This window comes from Onychomys torridus, chromosome 3, assembly GCF_903995425.1.
Source record: "Onychomys torridus chromosome 3, mOncTor1.1, whole genome shotgun sequence".
NCBI lineage: Eukaryota > Metazoa > Chordata > Mammalia > Rodentia > Cricetidae > Onychomys > Onychomys torridus.
The window spans coordinates 44,361,546-44,379,450 of record NC_050445.1 but is presented as its reverse complement, the minus strand read 5'-3'; the positions used below and the strand labels follow the sequence as shown (position 1 = coordinate 44,379,450).

Sequence of the window (17,905 nt, the reverse complement as noted above, 5' to 3'; positions counted from 1 at the left end):
CATCCTTTCTGCACTGTGTATTCTTGGCCAATGACTAGGTGAACATACACATGAATTTTCACTTCTGATATTTCAATTTGATCCCATAGAAATACAGATGTATTCCTGCTAGGACTATACTGTTTTAATGACCGTAGATTTGAAATATGCTTAGGAAATGAGAGCATCATAAACTTTTAGATTTTCCTTCCTGGGGACTGTTTCTCACCATTTGGGGCCCTCTAAATATTTTAACGTATTTTCTCTTCCTATTAAAAAAAAAAAAAAAAGACAAATTTTTTTATTACTGCAATAATTTTTCATTGCTTTGAAGATTGTAAACTTTGGACAAAAGACATCACTGTATCTCTCTGTGCCATCTTTGATTCCAGCAATATTCTGTACTGTTTAGTATACAAGATGTACCTTCCTTGCTTAAGCATATTCCTAAGTACTTTACACAATCGATGCTATATCAAGTTCTCTTTTCATCACTGATATTCTTATATAATGTTAAATTTGATCATGTAGTTTTACTAAACTCATTTATTATTTCTTAAAGGAATTGTTTTGTGTAGTATTTAATTTATTACTTACTGTTCTCTACAAACATAACTTTATTTCATATTTCCCAATTGGCCATTTCTTTGACTTCCTTCCTACAACTGCTTTGGCTACTACTTCCAACACAGCAATTTGTTCCAATGTTGAACACAGCAGCAAAAACAGGCCAAACTGCAATTTTTTAATTCCTGAGGGCAAGCTTTATCCTTTTCACTGGCTGGTATTATGTTAGCAGTGAGAGTCACAAATATGTTGTTTTTAAAGTTCTGATAATTTCTTCTATATAGTCTACACTGAGCCTTTTTGGTTTTTTGTTTTTGGTTTTTTTCAAGAGGTTTCTCTGTGTAGCTTTGCACCTTTCCTGGATCTCACTCTGTAGACCAGGCTGGCCTCAAACTCACAAAGATCTGCCTGCCTCTGCCTCCAGAGTGCTGAGATTAAAGGCGTGTGCCACAACCACCCAGCTACACTGAGCTTTTATAATGATAAGTTTTTATTATATTATTATTATTATTATTATTATTATTATTATTATCATCATCATTATTATTATTATTATTACTATATTGTGGGTATCTTTCTCACAGGTATTTTCTTTGTGGTTAAGATGGGGCTCATGTAATATACTTTAAAATACAGCAATCCAGTCTACACTTACAAGTATTTAACTTCAATTATTTAAAAATTCTCTACTTTTACTTCTCCTCCCAGCATACTTTTGTCAGATCACACTTGGCATATTCTATAGTGTGTATCTATTAACATAATTATGGCTAGCTTTTTTCTGTTTGTCTTTCATTTTTATGCCAGACTTGAGGGTGACTGATGTGCTGTTACAAGACTGTGATGTTCAGTATCTGCTAACATGTTCATCTTCCTCAACAAATGATAGGCATGTTGTTCTGTATGCTGTGAATATGTGCTGTTCTGATTGGTTGGTAAATAAAGCTGTTTGGCCAATGGAAAGTCAGAATAAGGTTAGGTGGGACATTCTAACTAGAGAGAGAGGTAAGAGAAAGACAGAGCTGAGGAGATGCTGCTAACTGCCACCAGGAAAAGCAAGATGTAAAGTACCAGTAAGCCACAAGACACAAAGTATAGATTTATAGAAATAGGTTAATTTAAGATGTAAGAGCTAGCTAGTGAGAAGCCTGAGCCATCAGGTCATATAGTTTGTGTGTTTCTTTGTGTCTGCTACAGCTGCAAACCAATTCATATTTTCATATTATTTAGCATCCATTAAAACTGTATTCATATTGTAGTAAATAAGATCTTGGAATCTAAAGACCACATTAGATTAATTCACTTCAAAAATTAAACAGCCAAAGAATATTATTCAGTATTGTTTGAGAATTAAAAATCAGGATTGTGCTTGTTCTGAGTCATGTTCCTGAGAACAATAATGCAGTTCTTGTTCATAAAACACCACATACATTGATACCTACCTGTTCCTTTGCTGAGATATGGAGGCTTAAAGAATTTCACAACACCATAGACATGGACAATTGTACCTTCTTTAAGTAGATTCAAGGGTGTATATATATAGGGAGCTACTGGAACCTAAAGAAAGAAAAGACAGCAATTATTTCACTAATTATCTACATTTTAGACTATTATGGTAATATCTGTAAATTGCCAAGTACATATCATTTCATTTTAAAAGATTTATCCTAAAGAGACAGACTTCAATATGCAAGGGGGAAAGTTAAAAAAAAAAAAAAAAAAAGAAAAGAAAAGCACTACTTTCAAAGGTTACTATAGAAACCAACTAGTGTTCTTGAAATAATTTTATTCATAAGTAGATAAATTAATGCATAAACCTATGAAAGTATAATCAACTTAAATTTTAATTATACTTCTTCAATAAGGAAAGTGCAAAAATCCATTAAAATATCAAAAGTTGGTGTATAACTGAAGCAATATAGAAAGTGTGAAGTGTGTGCAACATCAGTGTTAGAGCTCTAAGGGACTCTTAGCGAGGGAGATGAGTGAGTGCAGAGAGGCATCTGGCCACTAGAGTGCTGTGCTGTCAACAAAGGACTCTGACCTTGGGAGGTCCGGACAATGTTTCTGTCTTGAATACTCCCAAGTGTACCTAGCTCTAAGGGTTCTTTAGCATTAAATCATCCAGTTACTTCTTCCCTATATGACAAAGAAATAAAACTCGAAAATGAAATTTATACTACAACTTGGCAGAGAAAATTCCAAAAAATGAAACTTTAGAACTGGTTTTTAAACTAATTATCACTTCAAAACTTCTCACACAATCAAAATCACCTCCCCTCCACACACATCTATACAATTTAAAGATTTTATTACTTAAGCTGAAAAAAATGAGCTTTGATTCAGAAATCAATTGAATAATGCAATTCAGAACAATAACAAGGGAAAAGAGATATTTGTGTAAGGCTGTATCTCATGCTAACAGCATCACTAAATTAACATGTAAAATTCAGTAGTCCATTTACTCCTGCCCATTGAAAAATAAAATTAACATGCCACTCTGAAAATAAGTATTTAAAATATCAAATAGAGGAGAATTATTTTTTCTTTTTAAGAAAGCTGATTCTAGGGGTTGGGGATTTAGCTCAGTGGAAGAGCGATTGCCTAGCAAGCACAAGGCCCTGGGTTCGGTCCTCAGCTCTGGCAAAAAAAAAAAAAAAGAAAGAAGGAAAGAAAGAAAGCTGATTCTTTGGCACAGACAGAGAAGAGGCTTTGCAATGTAATCAGTCTTTAATATACAAGAAGAGTGTAGATCATTAATTATGATAGAATAATGCTCAGCAAAAGGAATAAAAAGGAGATTTGGGCTGTCAAATCAAGTCATCAAAATAACTGGACTCAGTACCCTGCCTTAACAAGTATACCCGATACTGAGAAGAACGGGAAAACCAGCACAGCTTGGGGAGACTAAACAGTAACAGCCTACTGATTCAAAATAGAAAGTGAGAAAAAACAAAAACAAAAAACCTTTTTAATTATTAATTTGCCTTCCCCTGAAAAGTAATTACTATGAATTTATATAGCTATTCTTTTAAATATAAATAAGTTAACTGATTTTTCTCCATAGCTATTCTAAGTCGGATTAATATACTATTGAACGAAAATTATCTGTGAACATCATAAATAAATTTATATAACACTACAAATAAACCCAACCTGAGTAGCAATTGGTTTCCCTTGCTGACAGTAAAGGATGATGCCCTAAGTCAAGAGTACAGGGGGCAGTGGGCATACAAATCATTCTTAACTTGAGACAAATGTTGTTATTAGGGCAGAGCTAATAGGGTTAGATAAGAGGAGTGACAAATAAATGTGTATCACTGATAAATGGTAACATGGAAACATGAAATCTACTAAATTAACAACATTACAAGCGCTTGGATATAACATTATATCAGGGATCCAAAAAGAGTCTGAAAGGTGGGGCAAAGGTGTCTAATATCTATGCCAATAGGAATATAGTATTTAAAGCATCCTACCATGCCCTAAGCTAGTAACACAATCTCGTGTTTCTTTTTATGACAATGCCTACTGGGGCGCTTTACTGTTCGATGAATATTCCTAAAAGGATTAGAATACTTCCGTGCAATAGGACCTTGTGTGATAAGGGGACTGCTGTAGCCAACACAATGGCAAATAGAAGATTGAAATATAACCAGTGTGGCTATGAAATGAGTTTTCCCTGTTTGACTTGAGACAGTCTCCTTGTGAGATCCTGTTTCATGGCGTTCTGTCATGCTGGGACTATAGCATGTGCCAACACCTAGCCACACATGTTTTATTTTCCATTTGATAGCCTCTCATGTCCAGCTGCTGCGACATTAGACAACACAGATCTAGAAAGCCACTTACCCTAAGATATTAAAACAGTCACTAAAAAGCTACAGGATATAATACCCTAAAGATAATTTGATGACATCTACAAAAACCCTTCAGCACACAGTCACCTCTCTGTTTCACAAAGACATAAAAGGCCTCTATTATGTCTTCATAGTTTAAGACAAAGCTTATCACACAATGGGGCAAGAGAATGTGAGTACTAGGGACTGAGGATGTACCTCAGAGAGAGACAGTGTTGACTGTCATTGAGAACTTTTGGGGTTTAATCCCTAGAACCAATCAAAAACTCCAAAGAAACAAACAGCAACACAAAAACCTCTCCTCAAACAAAAGAAACCCATCCCTAAGAATGGGTTAAATGAAATATCATTTACAGCTGTGGATAATAATCAAGACAATTATGCCAGAAAGATGAAAATGTATCTAGTAGGGCTGGGGAGATGGCTCAGTAAGTGATAATGCACTGGCCACACATATGTGAAGACTGGAACACGCAGGTAAACACTGGGGGTGGGGTGGGGATGGTGGTCCACCTGTAATCACAACACTTTGAAGGCAGAGACAGAGGACCCAGGAACAAGCTGATTAGCTAGACTACAGTTAGCAAACTCTGGGTTTCAGTGAGATATTCTGCTTCAGAATATATGATAAACAGTGATAGAAGACATCTGACCATCAACTGCTGGCATATACAAGTACTTTCCCGGTGTACACACAGTCATTAAAGACTGCTTACTGCTCTTGCAGAGGACTGAGGTTTGGTTTCCAGCACCCACACTGAGTGGTTCTCAAACATCTGAAACGTTAGTGCCAGGTGACCAAATGCCTTCTGGCATCTGTGGGCACCTGCTTACAAGTGGTGTACATAAACTCCATACACAGAAACAGAAAGAAATAATAAATAAATATAGGTAGAATATACAAATCATATTAAACTTTATCAATGTACCACCTCCTTCCAGTTTCATTCAGCTTTAAGTATCCAATCTATAAAAATGGAACCTTCCTTTAGACACCAAAATTTTATAAAATAAAAAATGGTTAAAAAATGTGTAAATATAAAAATTTTTTGATTTATACAATTTGTTAAATCACAATGCAGCACACGAGAAACTGTTTTAATACAAGCTGACAAAAGAACAAAAGAAATTAATTTGCGTGTGGTTTAAACTAATAAAAATTACATGTCTTCATAAAGTAAGGGCTGGTTTCCTTCCAGTTTTCTTATGTGTACACAGCTTATGCAGATATATTAGTAGGTAATACAGGCAAAAAAATCAAATATTGTTGGATAAATACAAAACTATAATATAACCCCATCATATAAAAAAAGTGAAGATACTGGTTTTCCATTGGATTGGCACTAATGTAAAATCTGACTACAAAATAGGCTAATTTAAAATCAAATTATAAAGTAAATGAAAATAGGAAGCAGCTGTGTAAATGTGTATGCATCACTGTATATTAAACATCACCTTACCAAAGACATTGTTTCTGTGGAAAATCCTCTTTAGAGATTTACCAAAAACCTGAAAACAAAACAGAGACTTATTTGTACGTGCGTATGTGACTTCCAATGTGACCACAGGTTTTCAAATATAGTTAACTATGCATTTAACAATACTCCAATTCTCTATATTTGGTTCCCCATGACCCATGTCAGGCACTCACAACCGCCAATACCTCAAGTTCCAGGGAACCCAACACACTGCTCTGGCCTCCACAGGCACCTACACTCAAGTGTACATAACCCTACTCACACACCCGTAATTAAAAATCTTTAAAAAATGTTAAAGATGTAAGATCAAATGAAATGTACTAAAAGAGGGAATCAACCCTCTCCAATCTCCCAAGAGCAACTTCATCAGTCAATATTAGCTAACCACAGAGGTAGAAACTGACCATCCAACACTGCACTCAAGTGCAGGGCAACTTTATGTTCTCTATCTCAGAAGAGACACCACTGTGCTATGGACGGTTTTAGTGGGGTAGGAATTAGTAACTTAGTGATTGTGAAGAGGGGGAAGAAGGTATTCAAACCTCAAACTCTGGGCTTTATGTGTGGCGTTTGTATGGCTCATGAACACTGTTTTCACTTTTATTTCCCTTACTCCATCCATGGTCATTTTGTCTTGGCACATTCAATTCAATGAGAATTTTTCAGCCTCCACAGCAAACAATTGAAACGGTTCAGACTAAGCATTTCACCCCCAGACTTATAGAAATATTATTTTACTCACTGACTTTGTCCCATTAAAACAACAGCATGACTAGACAAAGCCAAGGAGCCACAGTTCTTTACAATTAAATCCATGAAAAGTTTCTTTCTCACTGAAGCTGTTGTCTTTCTAGCATATGCTGGGCACTTAAGGAACAAAATAAACAATCTCAAATAAGCAATTTTCACAAAAAGTGAAAAATATTTTGTTTTAAACTGACCTCGGAGCAATACATGATAATTTAAATGAAAATAGGATTTTAGTCCAATGTAAATGGAAGTAAGATTTTAGTCAAAGATTTACTAGATTATTGTCTAATCTAACAGATGTCAGTTTTAATTCTAATGTACACACACACAGCACCCTTTCTCACACCCATACATACAAATTCCCAGAAATTCACATTTACTACTTCACTAAAAACATTTTCAAATATAAATATTATACACAAAGAAACAAAAATAACAAAATTTATAGGGAATATATAATACCAAGGTACAGATGATTTTGACTCAAATATTTCCTTAACTCAAATAGGGAAAGAAGATATTCAGCATTTTAGAAAATTCAGAACCTAGGAAACACACAAACGGCAGGATAATCATCCATCCTCTGCCAGTGCCACGAATGCTAGCTTTAGTTTCTATCATATAGGATGGTCCTTCAATTACTACAAACCCTCCACGGTGAGTTTCCTATTTGAGATGCCACTCTGGTAGAAGAAAACAAATTGAAAAAGAATTCACTAAATAACCACAGGGAAGGTCTCACTTGAAATGTGATCATACACAAAAGCTACCGTTAAATTATTTATATTGTAATAATGGAATTGTGTATGTGTATATACCCCCAAAATTAGGAAGAGCCATATACCAGTGCAGACATTAGTTTCAATATTACTGTTAAAGTACAGATGAGAAAGAGCAGGACAGAGAGTGCAGTGTGCTGATCTTATAAGGACACCAGTTCAGTTCCGTTCTCAGCACCCACATCAGACAGCTCACAACCATCTGAAACTCCAGTTCTCATGGGATCCAGTGTCCTCTACTGGCCTCTTCACTTGGTACATCAGGCATGTGATGCTAATGCAGTCACTCATATAAATAAGTACATCTTTTAAAAATTGAGTGGATATTTTGATAGCCTAATGATCTTTTGGCATAAACATGTACACATGCATGTATAATTTTTGGTCTACATCTTTTGTTTTTAAGATTTTATTTATTTATTATGTATACAGCATGTATGACTGCAGGCCAGAAGAGGGCACCAGATCTTATTCCAGATGGTTGTGAGCCACCACGCGGTTGCTGGGAATTGAACTCAGGACCTCTGGAAGAGCAGTCAGTGCTTTAAACTTCTGAGCAATCTCTCTAGTCTGCATGTATAATTTTTGGAGACTATTCTTCTATATCCTGAAATATGGCTTAAGTTACATAGTTCATAAATTTGCCTCAAAATAAATACACAACAGTCAAAAGAGTTGACTACTCAAAAGACGAAATAAAGTAGCCGATAACTGTGATTGTTGACCTTGATAGATCTGGAATCTGCTAAGTAACAGGCCTCTGGGGAGATCTTTGAGGGCTTTCCAGGAGGGAGTCAGGAGAAGTTCTTCCACCAGAGGGGTGGTACATTCCAGCCAAGAGTCATATACTAATCCCCAGAGGTCTAAGGAAAAAGCGAGCAGCTTTCCTGCCTACCTTTCCTTCCTGTTGGTGAGTGCAGCCATCCCACTGCTGCTGCTATCCCTACTGACACCAGACCCCAGATTCTTGAGTGTCCAGAGGCTCTCCAGAAATACTGCAGCCTTTCAGCACCAGATTGAGACTGAAGAGGCATCAGACTGATTGGCTGAACAGGGTTCTCAGCCTTTCCAGAATTCAGATGGCCATTTTTAAGGCTATCCAGCCTCTAAAGTCTACACAAATAATATACAGTCTTTCTATCACTTCCCTTCCACTAGAAAACTCTATGATGCTGAAGTTAGGTGACCAATGTATGCATATTCGTTAAATAACTCTCACTAGTTCTATGTCTAAAATTTTTCATAATAAAGGCTGGCAAAGTGGTTCAATCAGTTGAATAAGCCGATGACAAGCCTGACAAGCTGAGTCTGATTGCAGAACTCACATGGAAGGGGAGGACCAACTCAACATGCTGTCCTTTGAACTCTATATTCCTGAACACATAGTTGGCTACCTTTTTTTTTTTTTTTTTTTTTTTTTTTTAATAAATGTTCTTTATCATAACAAGAAAGTACTCTTCTAACTTTCTGGATTCTACTATCATGAAAAGTGCTGGGATTTGTCAAATACATTTTTGCATCAACTGACATAATAATTTAATATGTTTCCCCTTCATTCAATTGAGGTAGTATATTGCAAAGTTGGAGAATATTATTTTAAGGTGTGTTACTTTTGTTTATGTTACATTTGTTTAACTCTGTAAAGCTGTGTTACTTTGCTTGTCTAAAATACCTGATGGTCTAATAAAGAGCTGAATGGCCAATAGCGAGGCAGGAGAAAGGATAGGCAGCCAGAGAGAATAAACAGAAGGAGAATTCTGGGGAGAGGAGAGATCTAAGAGCAAAAGGAAAAGGAAGATATGAGGGGCCAGCTACTCAGCTACACAACCAGCAACAGAGTAAGAAAGAAAGGTATAAAAATAGAGAAAGGTAAAAGCCCAGAGGCAAAAAGCCCAGAGGGATAATTTAGGTTAAGAAATGCTGGAAAGAAACAAGCCAAGCTAAGTCTGGGCACTTATAATTAAAAATAAGCCTCTGTGTGTGATTTATGTGGGATCTGGGTGGTGGGCCCCCCAACAACATTGCAATGATTCAAATTTTTGTCTTTACATTTTGGGGGGTTTTTGGTTTGTTTTTTTTTTGGTTTTTTTTTGTTTTTGTTTTTTTACATCTCTGCTTGGGATTAATCCTACCCAGTCTAATCCTATTCACAGGCTGCAGGTTTGCCTTGATTACTACTTGGTTAAGGGTTTTATAGGCATTTCTTTTTTAATCACTAAGAATCTTATGAGCACACTGACATTTGCTGGGCCTTTGGAAGGCAGTCATGATCACATCACGAGGTTCCTCACACTCTTAGTTGTCCGTCATAAGCTGTTAAATTATATACCTTTAAACAACATATTTAAAATATGAAAAATATAGTAAGCTGATGATGGTGTGGAAGTCACCCAAACATTTTTCATGGGTTAGACACTAATTACAAGTGTGTGTTTTCTTTGTAAAGTAGTATGTTGAAGGCAAACTTAAAGAAAGTTACTAAATTAGGTCATCCTAAAAAGTACAAACGGTTAGCTATCGTGATAGTCTGGTTGAGAGAGAAAACAGATCACATGTGAAAGTAAAGGAAGGAGAGGTAGGAGGAGGGTGCTACAACAACCCTTTGCAACGGGAGACACTGCCTGTGCACATTATTGTAAATGTATCACCTACTAAAGATCACGTGTGTGTGTGTGTGTGTGTGTGTGTGTGTGTCCATCCGTGTCCGTGTGAACCGTAAATATATAAAGTGACCTATTTCCAGAGTGTAAGTCAAATGGTAAGGAGAAACGAACATTGCATACCGTAAAGTCTAACCTTCAGAACAGCTGCTTTACTTTCACAAAACATTAAGAAAAAACGACTGAGCTTTCCCCGAAAGGGCAAGAAAAGCAGTCAGCAAAAAAGACAGTATTTAACAATGTATAAGCAATTAGAATAGATTTAAAGCAGTAAAATTTAAAGAGTTGTAACAACACTAGTGAAAGACACAAAGACACTTGTAGATTCTGAAGAAGTTTCCCTCATATGACTACCTGAGAGTTACTAATCACAAGGTCTCTGCTAACACACACACACACACACACACACAGAGATATTTTGTGATTTTATTTGTATGTTAATAAACAAAGTTGCCTGGGGGTCAGATCTAATAGCAAGCCATTTAGCAGAAGTCTGGCAGTGGTAGCACATACCCTTAATCAGATCACATGGCAGGCAAAGTCTGTGTGTTCAAGGACACAGCCTGCAAGGTGACACACACCTTTAATCCAAGTACCAACCATAGAGACCTGGAGGCCTATATAGACAGACAGTGATGAGGAAGTCATGTGGTTGGGTTTAGAACCAATCAGAAGGCAGAACAGAAAGGCAATAAAAAGACGGTCTCCTCAGGGGAAGGATGGCAGCGACTGGTAAGCTAAAGGCTATTCACTAGTGCTCTGACCTCTTGGGCTTTTAACTCTTTATTTGGCTCTGCATTTCTTTTTTAATAAGACCGTTTACAATTATATCTCCACACACACACACACACACACACACACACACACACACACACACACAAACACACACACACACACACAATGTGCAAGCCTAGACTGATGGAACCTTTGCTACTAATATCTACCGCCAAGGATATGGCCCAAAGTATCTTCAGCAAGCACACTCATTTGCCTTGCAAACCTTGCACTGCCACAGTCCTCACTATGTCCTCACAGTTCACTATGATATGCTTTTTAGGTTGTAATGCTATTCCATTCCTAAATAAGCTTCATTACTCTTTAGAAAGTCTTTCTCTGATGCTCATCTAGACCATCATTTCAGGAAGTCAATATATTGTGGTCACATGAATATTATAATTTACCTGAGAAAAATCAAAGGACCTAAAATAAATATTCATAATTCAATTTGTTAAACAACCCTTTTAGCTTAGATACAAAGAATGATGAAGTAAATCAATTGTTCCAAGCTTTGTTTTATCCTCTAATACTATCTCTTAACAAAAAATAAAATAAATAAAGCTTACTTTTAGAAGGCAATGACAATTTGATGAAAAAATTCCAAATATAAATGATAAACTCATCAACTAGGATAGTCTGGTCAAATCAATACCCTGAGACACAAGTATAATTGAGTTTTGTTCCAGTTCAGAAATTAACCATTCTGTCAACTTTAAATAAGTTATTTACTCAATAAGTTATTTAAATAAGTTATTTATGGATTAAAAAAAATAAGAGTTTACTCACCAGAGTTTTCAAAATTTCTTTTGGCTCTTATTTTTAACTATATATATATCATGGACTCTTGGTAAACATCAACGTGAATATCTATTTTATTTGTTGAAAAATGTCTGAAGTAGATCCTATAATACCTACCTATCATATTAATATTTTAGATCTACATGTAACTAGCAAAGTTCCAAGCTGATTGATGAGACAGAAACCACATCAACTTTATTCATAAGTCACTGTGAAACTACAGGCATTCACTAAGGGTATAGATAATGTGTAATGATTCAGAAGTAAAGATGCAAAGCTTTACTCAGAGGTAAAATGCTAGAAAGAATAATTAACAACAAATAACTGGACAACCTGCAAATTTCAACCCATCTTTGACTCACCAAAGAGGACGTATAGGGCAATAACCCACCAGACAGCTGAGGAAAGAGAATCTTCAGTGACAGAAAAGAGGCATGCACTTCCTTGTGGTGACATTGTGTTCTCCAAAATATTGTGCACCCTAATAAACTTATCTGGGGTCAGAGAACAAAACAGCCACTAGATATATAGAGGCCAGAAAATGGTGGCACACATGCCTTTAATTCAAGCATTCCAATGGCAGAGATCCCTCTGGATCTCTGTGAGTTTAAAGCCACACTGGAAACAGCCAGGCATGGTGACTCACGCCTTTAATCCCAGGAAGTGAGCCTTTAATCCCAGAAAGTAATGGCAGAAAGCAGAAAGGTATATAAGGCATGAAAACCAGGAACTAAGCTGGTTAAGCTTGCAGGGTTTTGAGAAGCAGTTCAGCTGAGATCCATTTGGATGAGGACTCAGAAACTTCCAGTCTGAGAAAACAAGATCAACTCAGGAATTGGCAAGGTGACGTAGCTGTGGCTTGTTCTGCTTCTCTGATCTTTCAGAGTTCACCCCAATACCTGGCTCCAATTTGTTTTTATTAATAAGACCTTTTAAGATTCATGCTACAGTTGCTTATCCAAAGCAAAAGTCAGATACTGTCTAATGCCTGTGAGAAAATTTATCAGACATTTTTAATGGACTGTTAAGGCCAAAGAAATGTGCTTTACAAATGTACAGTGCACTTAGGAGCTGCTAACCAAGGGGATTTAGTCACTTACAAGCTTTTCTTCACAGATTTGAAAGGTTAAGACCAAGAGGCAGAAAACAGCAGAAGCAGTTACTGGAGGAAAGGCAGAAACCTTGTAACTCTTTTTCCTTTACCTTTAATTCAGAAAAAAAGACCTAACAAGTTGAGGGCTTGAGTAACAAGCCTCTGAATTTGGGGAAAACCCATTGTGACTGGAAAACAAAAACACAATCAAAAACACCTTCAACTCCTATCTGGAAAGAGAACACAGGAGTAAGGTCCAACCCTACAATTCGAGGAAGGTCAAGATGGCCCAACACCACAGACTTCTCCAATATCCAAACTTGAATTCAGGGCTTAAATGTATGTCTCCTCTACTCTTGTCCAGCATGGATGGGAATTTAAAACAGTTAAGCTTCCTGAACTCATTGTCCCTCTAGCCTAATTGTTCTGGAATTTATCTCACCAAGTCTGACACAAACTATCTAGATTTAAATGTCAAGTCTACCATTTGTTAGCTATCTGATCTCAGGAAAATGACTTAACCTTTCTGAAATGCAGTATCTTCATCTATACAGGTAAGGTACAAAAGTATCAATGCCACAAGTCTTTGTAATGATTAAATGAATTAACATATAAAATGCCACACAACAGGAAACAATATTAAGTTTTGTGGTTTATTAGCAATAGGTTACTATTTTTTCCTATCCCTTCTACCATTCATTAGCAACTCTTACCTACAATCCTGTCATTGACTAACTGGATTTCCTCCCTCAAGCTTTCTATATACCATACATTCTTTGTACAGGAATCAGAGTGGCCATGTCTTTCTCCTGTTAACAAGTAGTATAAAACTAACAATTTTTACTGTTAGCATCCAAATTCCTCAGCATACACATGACTGCTCTTACTCAAAAGGCAGGTTAAATAAAATACACTGTCACCTTGAAAGTTCCAGTTCAACTTTCCCACTCTAATACATCAAACCAAAGTTATCTCTCGTTTACATATCATAATGCTACACTAATTATCAATTAAAATTAGAGATCACCTTTAGTATGGTGACTAGATATATTTATCTTTGTACCTCAGAAACATTCTAGTATCTCTCAAAACAATAAATGTTTGTTAAGTGAATGCAGGAAAATTATGAATTACATTGAAATATCTCATCTCCAATGTAATTGTAAACATAAAAGCCAATCTCTCACAAAGATGCTGAATATAAAATATGAACATTCCTTTTAGGAGGAAAATATGTCCTGAGTTAACAACCTTCTTAGTTGGATATGCACATTGCTATGATCACAATCTGACTATAGAGTTCTGAAACCTACTTTGTGTAATTCATTCAGTGGCTAAACTTCCTCTTGGGACCCCTTTGATTTTATTAATTCAAGTGACATTCACAGTTCTGTTTCACAATGAAAATTCAACTAGGGAAGCTGACAACTTGCTGATAACACAAAATACCGTTTTATCAAGAGTATAGCTGATAATGTGCTTTTAATTTCTTTATTTTTTCCTTTAATAAGCTAGTTTTCAGTGTTGGGATGAAGGCATTAAGAGAACATACTTTGTAACATTATTGCAATTACCAACAAATAGCATGCTTCTAAGGAGCTGAACTGTAATTATTTTCCACTTAGCTTTTGTATTTAAAGTATTTCTAAGACCCAGTTTTAAGATTTTAGTTTCACTACTTCATCACCATTACTTTAAAATTTCCAGACACGGGGGGGGGGGGGGGGGGGGGGGGGGGGGGGGAAATTAAGTATGGGTTTTTGTTTGTTTGTTTGTTTGTTTGTTTTTTTAATTCCTTTGGCACTTCAATGTGTATGGACTCACCGTCCCCTAACCACTGAGCTGCACGAGGGCTGCTTCTCAGATCTATGCACGTCTCCTCCCGGGTCGTGTTCGGTTCACACTAGCAATTCGGAATGGAGTTTCTGCAAAACTGCACCAAATGTTGAACTAAACAGTCCCCGTTATCCAGGGCTGGACCCGCCTCCTACCCACCACCACCTCCAAAGCTTCCCAAGCTCACTCACCAGCAAGACGCGCGGAAAACTGGGAGGCGTCTGGACCGACGCGCACGTGACGTCACGCGCGCGCCCGCCGCTGGGTCCACGCATGCGTACTCCACTAGGACGGCCCTGCAGCTTCGGAGGTCTCCCCCGGTAAACAAGGCGAGAAGGCGGAGCGCGGTGGCCACGCCCCGTCGGTCACAACCACCTAAACGTGTCGCCGCTCCCCTTTTCGCGCCTCTCGCGGATTTCCGGAGCACTCAAAGGTGCCAACTGCAGCCTCCAGGGGGAGCGAGACCGGCTTTTAAGATTCCTAAATCCTAGTGTTGGTAATTTAGCTCAGTGGTAGAGCGCTTGGCATGCGCTAGGCCCCGGGTTCGAACCTCAGCTCAAAAAAAAAAAAAAAAAAAATCCTGGACTGGCGAGATGGCTCAACTGTTTTAAGGCTAGGCTCACAACCCTAAATAAAATTCCTAAATCCTGTAGCCAATAGGACCCCTATTCCAAACCAGGCATTGATTCCAGATTCCATTCTGTTCACTAGAAGCCTTCCAGGCTTCTATGTTATTCATCCTTCTATGTTAAGCATTCAAATGCAACTTTTGTAAGAATGTATTTATTCATCCTTCTATGTTAAGTATGCAAATGCAGCTTTTGTAAGGATGTAAGTACACAAGAATAACAATGTTATTTGTTTCACAGCAGTTTGGGGACATATTATTTGCAAGTAAATTGAGGAACCTTTTGACTCCCCACCCCCTTGTTCATAAAACATAGATGAACTAGAAACAACAACTCAAGTTCAAGGACTGTCCATTAGAGGAACATAATGGACGTTCTCTAAAGGTCCATACTGTCATTCTCTTCACTCACTTGTGAAATACTATTTATCCTCATTTGTCCTCTAAGTTTCGCTCACTGTATGGGTTTTGGATCCTGTGTACTTTGGTCCTAATGTGGGAAACCAGAAGAAATGCTCCTAACTCCAGCCTTGCGTTTGCTTCAGAGTTAATTCCCCATCTAATTTGTATCAGGTATCAGACAAAGCCTCTACCCTGCTAGTGACACTCACTTCCACCACAGTAAAATGGCATGTATTCTTCCAGCATATATCCATGTTTCCCTCAGTATTTAAATACATTCTTCTACAGTTGAAGTTTATTTACTTGTTGAAGTTATTTATTTGTTAATGAATCTGAGCACACCATGGTTTTGTTTTCAAAGTTACTAAACTCATCCTGTTTGCCAAGGATTAGCTTAAGTTGTGTGAACTTAGATTCTTTTTTAAATTCATTTTTTTCTTTAAGAAATAGTTAAAATAGATTAACAATGAAAATCAGAATTGGAATGGGAATTTTATTTATCAGCTAATACATGAATATAAGGAGTCAATGTAATTATTGTAAGTAATAAAGATGAAAGACTGTTTAGTATTGTATGTATATGGTTTCAGGTCTGAACAATTGATATGAGAAAACTGATTAGGAGGGTTCTTCCTGGGGAAGATAATTTCTCCCTTCTCAGTAGTCATTCGTTACTTGTATTATTTGTCTCTATTCGGAGCTCTTGCGGTTCCCCCCTCTCTACTGATGTTGCCCTTCTTCCTGTCCTATGGAAGAGGTTGCACAAACAGTGTCAGCCCAAGGGGGTAGCAGATACCAGGAGAACAAGGCCCTGTAAATCAAGTGAGCAAAGTTCATTTAGACTCACAGATACTGAAGCAACAAGAACAGTCTGCACGGGTCTGCACCAGGTCTTCTGCATATATACTATAGCTTTCAGTTTAGTGTTTTTATGAGACTCTTGAGGGTGTGAATGTATCTCTGTTTCTTGTGCCTGCTCTTGGGGCTCTTTTCCTGGCTGGGTTGCCTTGTCCAGCCTCAATGTCTTGGGTTTTTAAAAATCTTATTTTATTTTTTCATGTTTGGTTCTTATTCCCTAGAAGCCTGTTCTTTTTTAATGAAAGACAGGAAAGGAGTGGATACAGAGTGGAGGTGAGGTAGGCAGGAACTGGGAGGAATATGGGGAGGAGAAACCATAATCAAGATATATTGTATGAGAAAATAGTCTATTTTTGTTTTTTAATCTATTTTCAATAATTAATTTTTTTAATGAACAGGCTCTATTTTTCACCACCCACAGATAGGAGCCTCTGAGTCTATCAGGTTGAGCCAGAGACCACTGAAGGATTAAGGTCCAGAAGTATCACCATCCATTTGAGATTTCTAAGTACATTGTGTGCGCCCCCCCCCCCCCAGCTGACTGATTCACAGCATCTTGTCTGACAAGGCAGCCATTCTATTTCCTCAGCTAAACATGAACTAGTGAAGTCCTGTTGATTAGTTTTTTTATAATGAGATATGAGTATCATTTACATACAAATCTCAAGGACATGTAGGAGGATACTATTGTCATCATCCACAGGAGCTTTTACACATCAAAGAAAATTAAATTACAGGGAAAGTGAAAACATGAATCAGATGCACACACACACACACACACACACACACACACACACATTCACACACACAACTTTCTGTCTCTCTCACACACAGTAAAATGTTTACTGGGCTTTTACAGTCTTTAACGTTGTTCTTCATAAAGAGGTGACTATTCAGTTTGGTCATGTTAGAAGTGTATGAAATCCATAAGAACCCATTAGTCTTTTGTTTGTTTGTTTGTTTGTTTTTGTTGTTGGTACGGTCCATCTTTATTCATTTTCTAACAGAAAGAATGTGATGAATACTCGATGTTGTTTTTTCATTGACTTAAATTTTATATATATATTGAGAACTTCATGCATGAGTACTCTATTTACATCATTCCTACCCTTTCCTCTCCAAGTCTGACTTTTCTCATTTCCCTACAAACTACCACTCAAATGTATGATGATTCTTGAACATCTATTATGATTTAATTACTATAACTATAGTGAAATTTTCCTCATCCTAGTTGGCTTGTCAACTGGTATTGTCACTGTTCAGTGATTGAGGCAACAATATTGTTGAGATTTCTTGGGTACAGCTTCTCTGTCATGTCTAGAAGAGTAAAAGACCCTGTCTCACAGCAGGCCTGTTGGTTCTCTGCCTTTTATAATCTCTCCTACTGCCTACCTGTGATATTTCCTGAGCCTTAAATTAGGGTGTTACTTGCAGATGTAC

General features: G+C 37.1%; 1 protein-coding gene across 5 annotated transcripts in view; it reads right to left on the bottom strand.

Moving 5' to 3' along the window:
• Nucleotides 1-14,822, bottom strand: part of Pot1 (protection of telomeres 1) — a 120,401-nt gene extending 105,579 nt beyond the window's left edge. For 4 of the 5 annotated variants that reach the window (XR_004944506.1, XR_004944505.1, XR_004944507.1 and 1 more), the window contains exons 1-3: nucleotides 14,769-14,822; nucleotides 5,867-5,915; nucleotides 1,989-2,103 (exon numbers count right to left, since the gene is read on the bottom strand). Coding sequence is in view for 1 of the 5 variants with exons in the window: in XM_036181501.1 (XP_036037394.1) it covers nucleotides 1,989-2,103; nucleotides 5,867-5,875 (124 nt within the window). In the remaining 4 variants the exon portion in view is untranslated. The remainder of the gene's footprint in view (nucleotides 1-1,988; nucleotides 2,104-5,866; nucleotides 5,916-14,768) is intronic. The other variant, XR_004944508.1, reaches the window with a different exon arrangement.
• Between the last annotated feature and the right edge of the window lie 3,083 nt (nucleotides 14,823-17,905).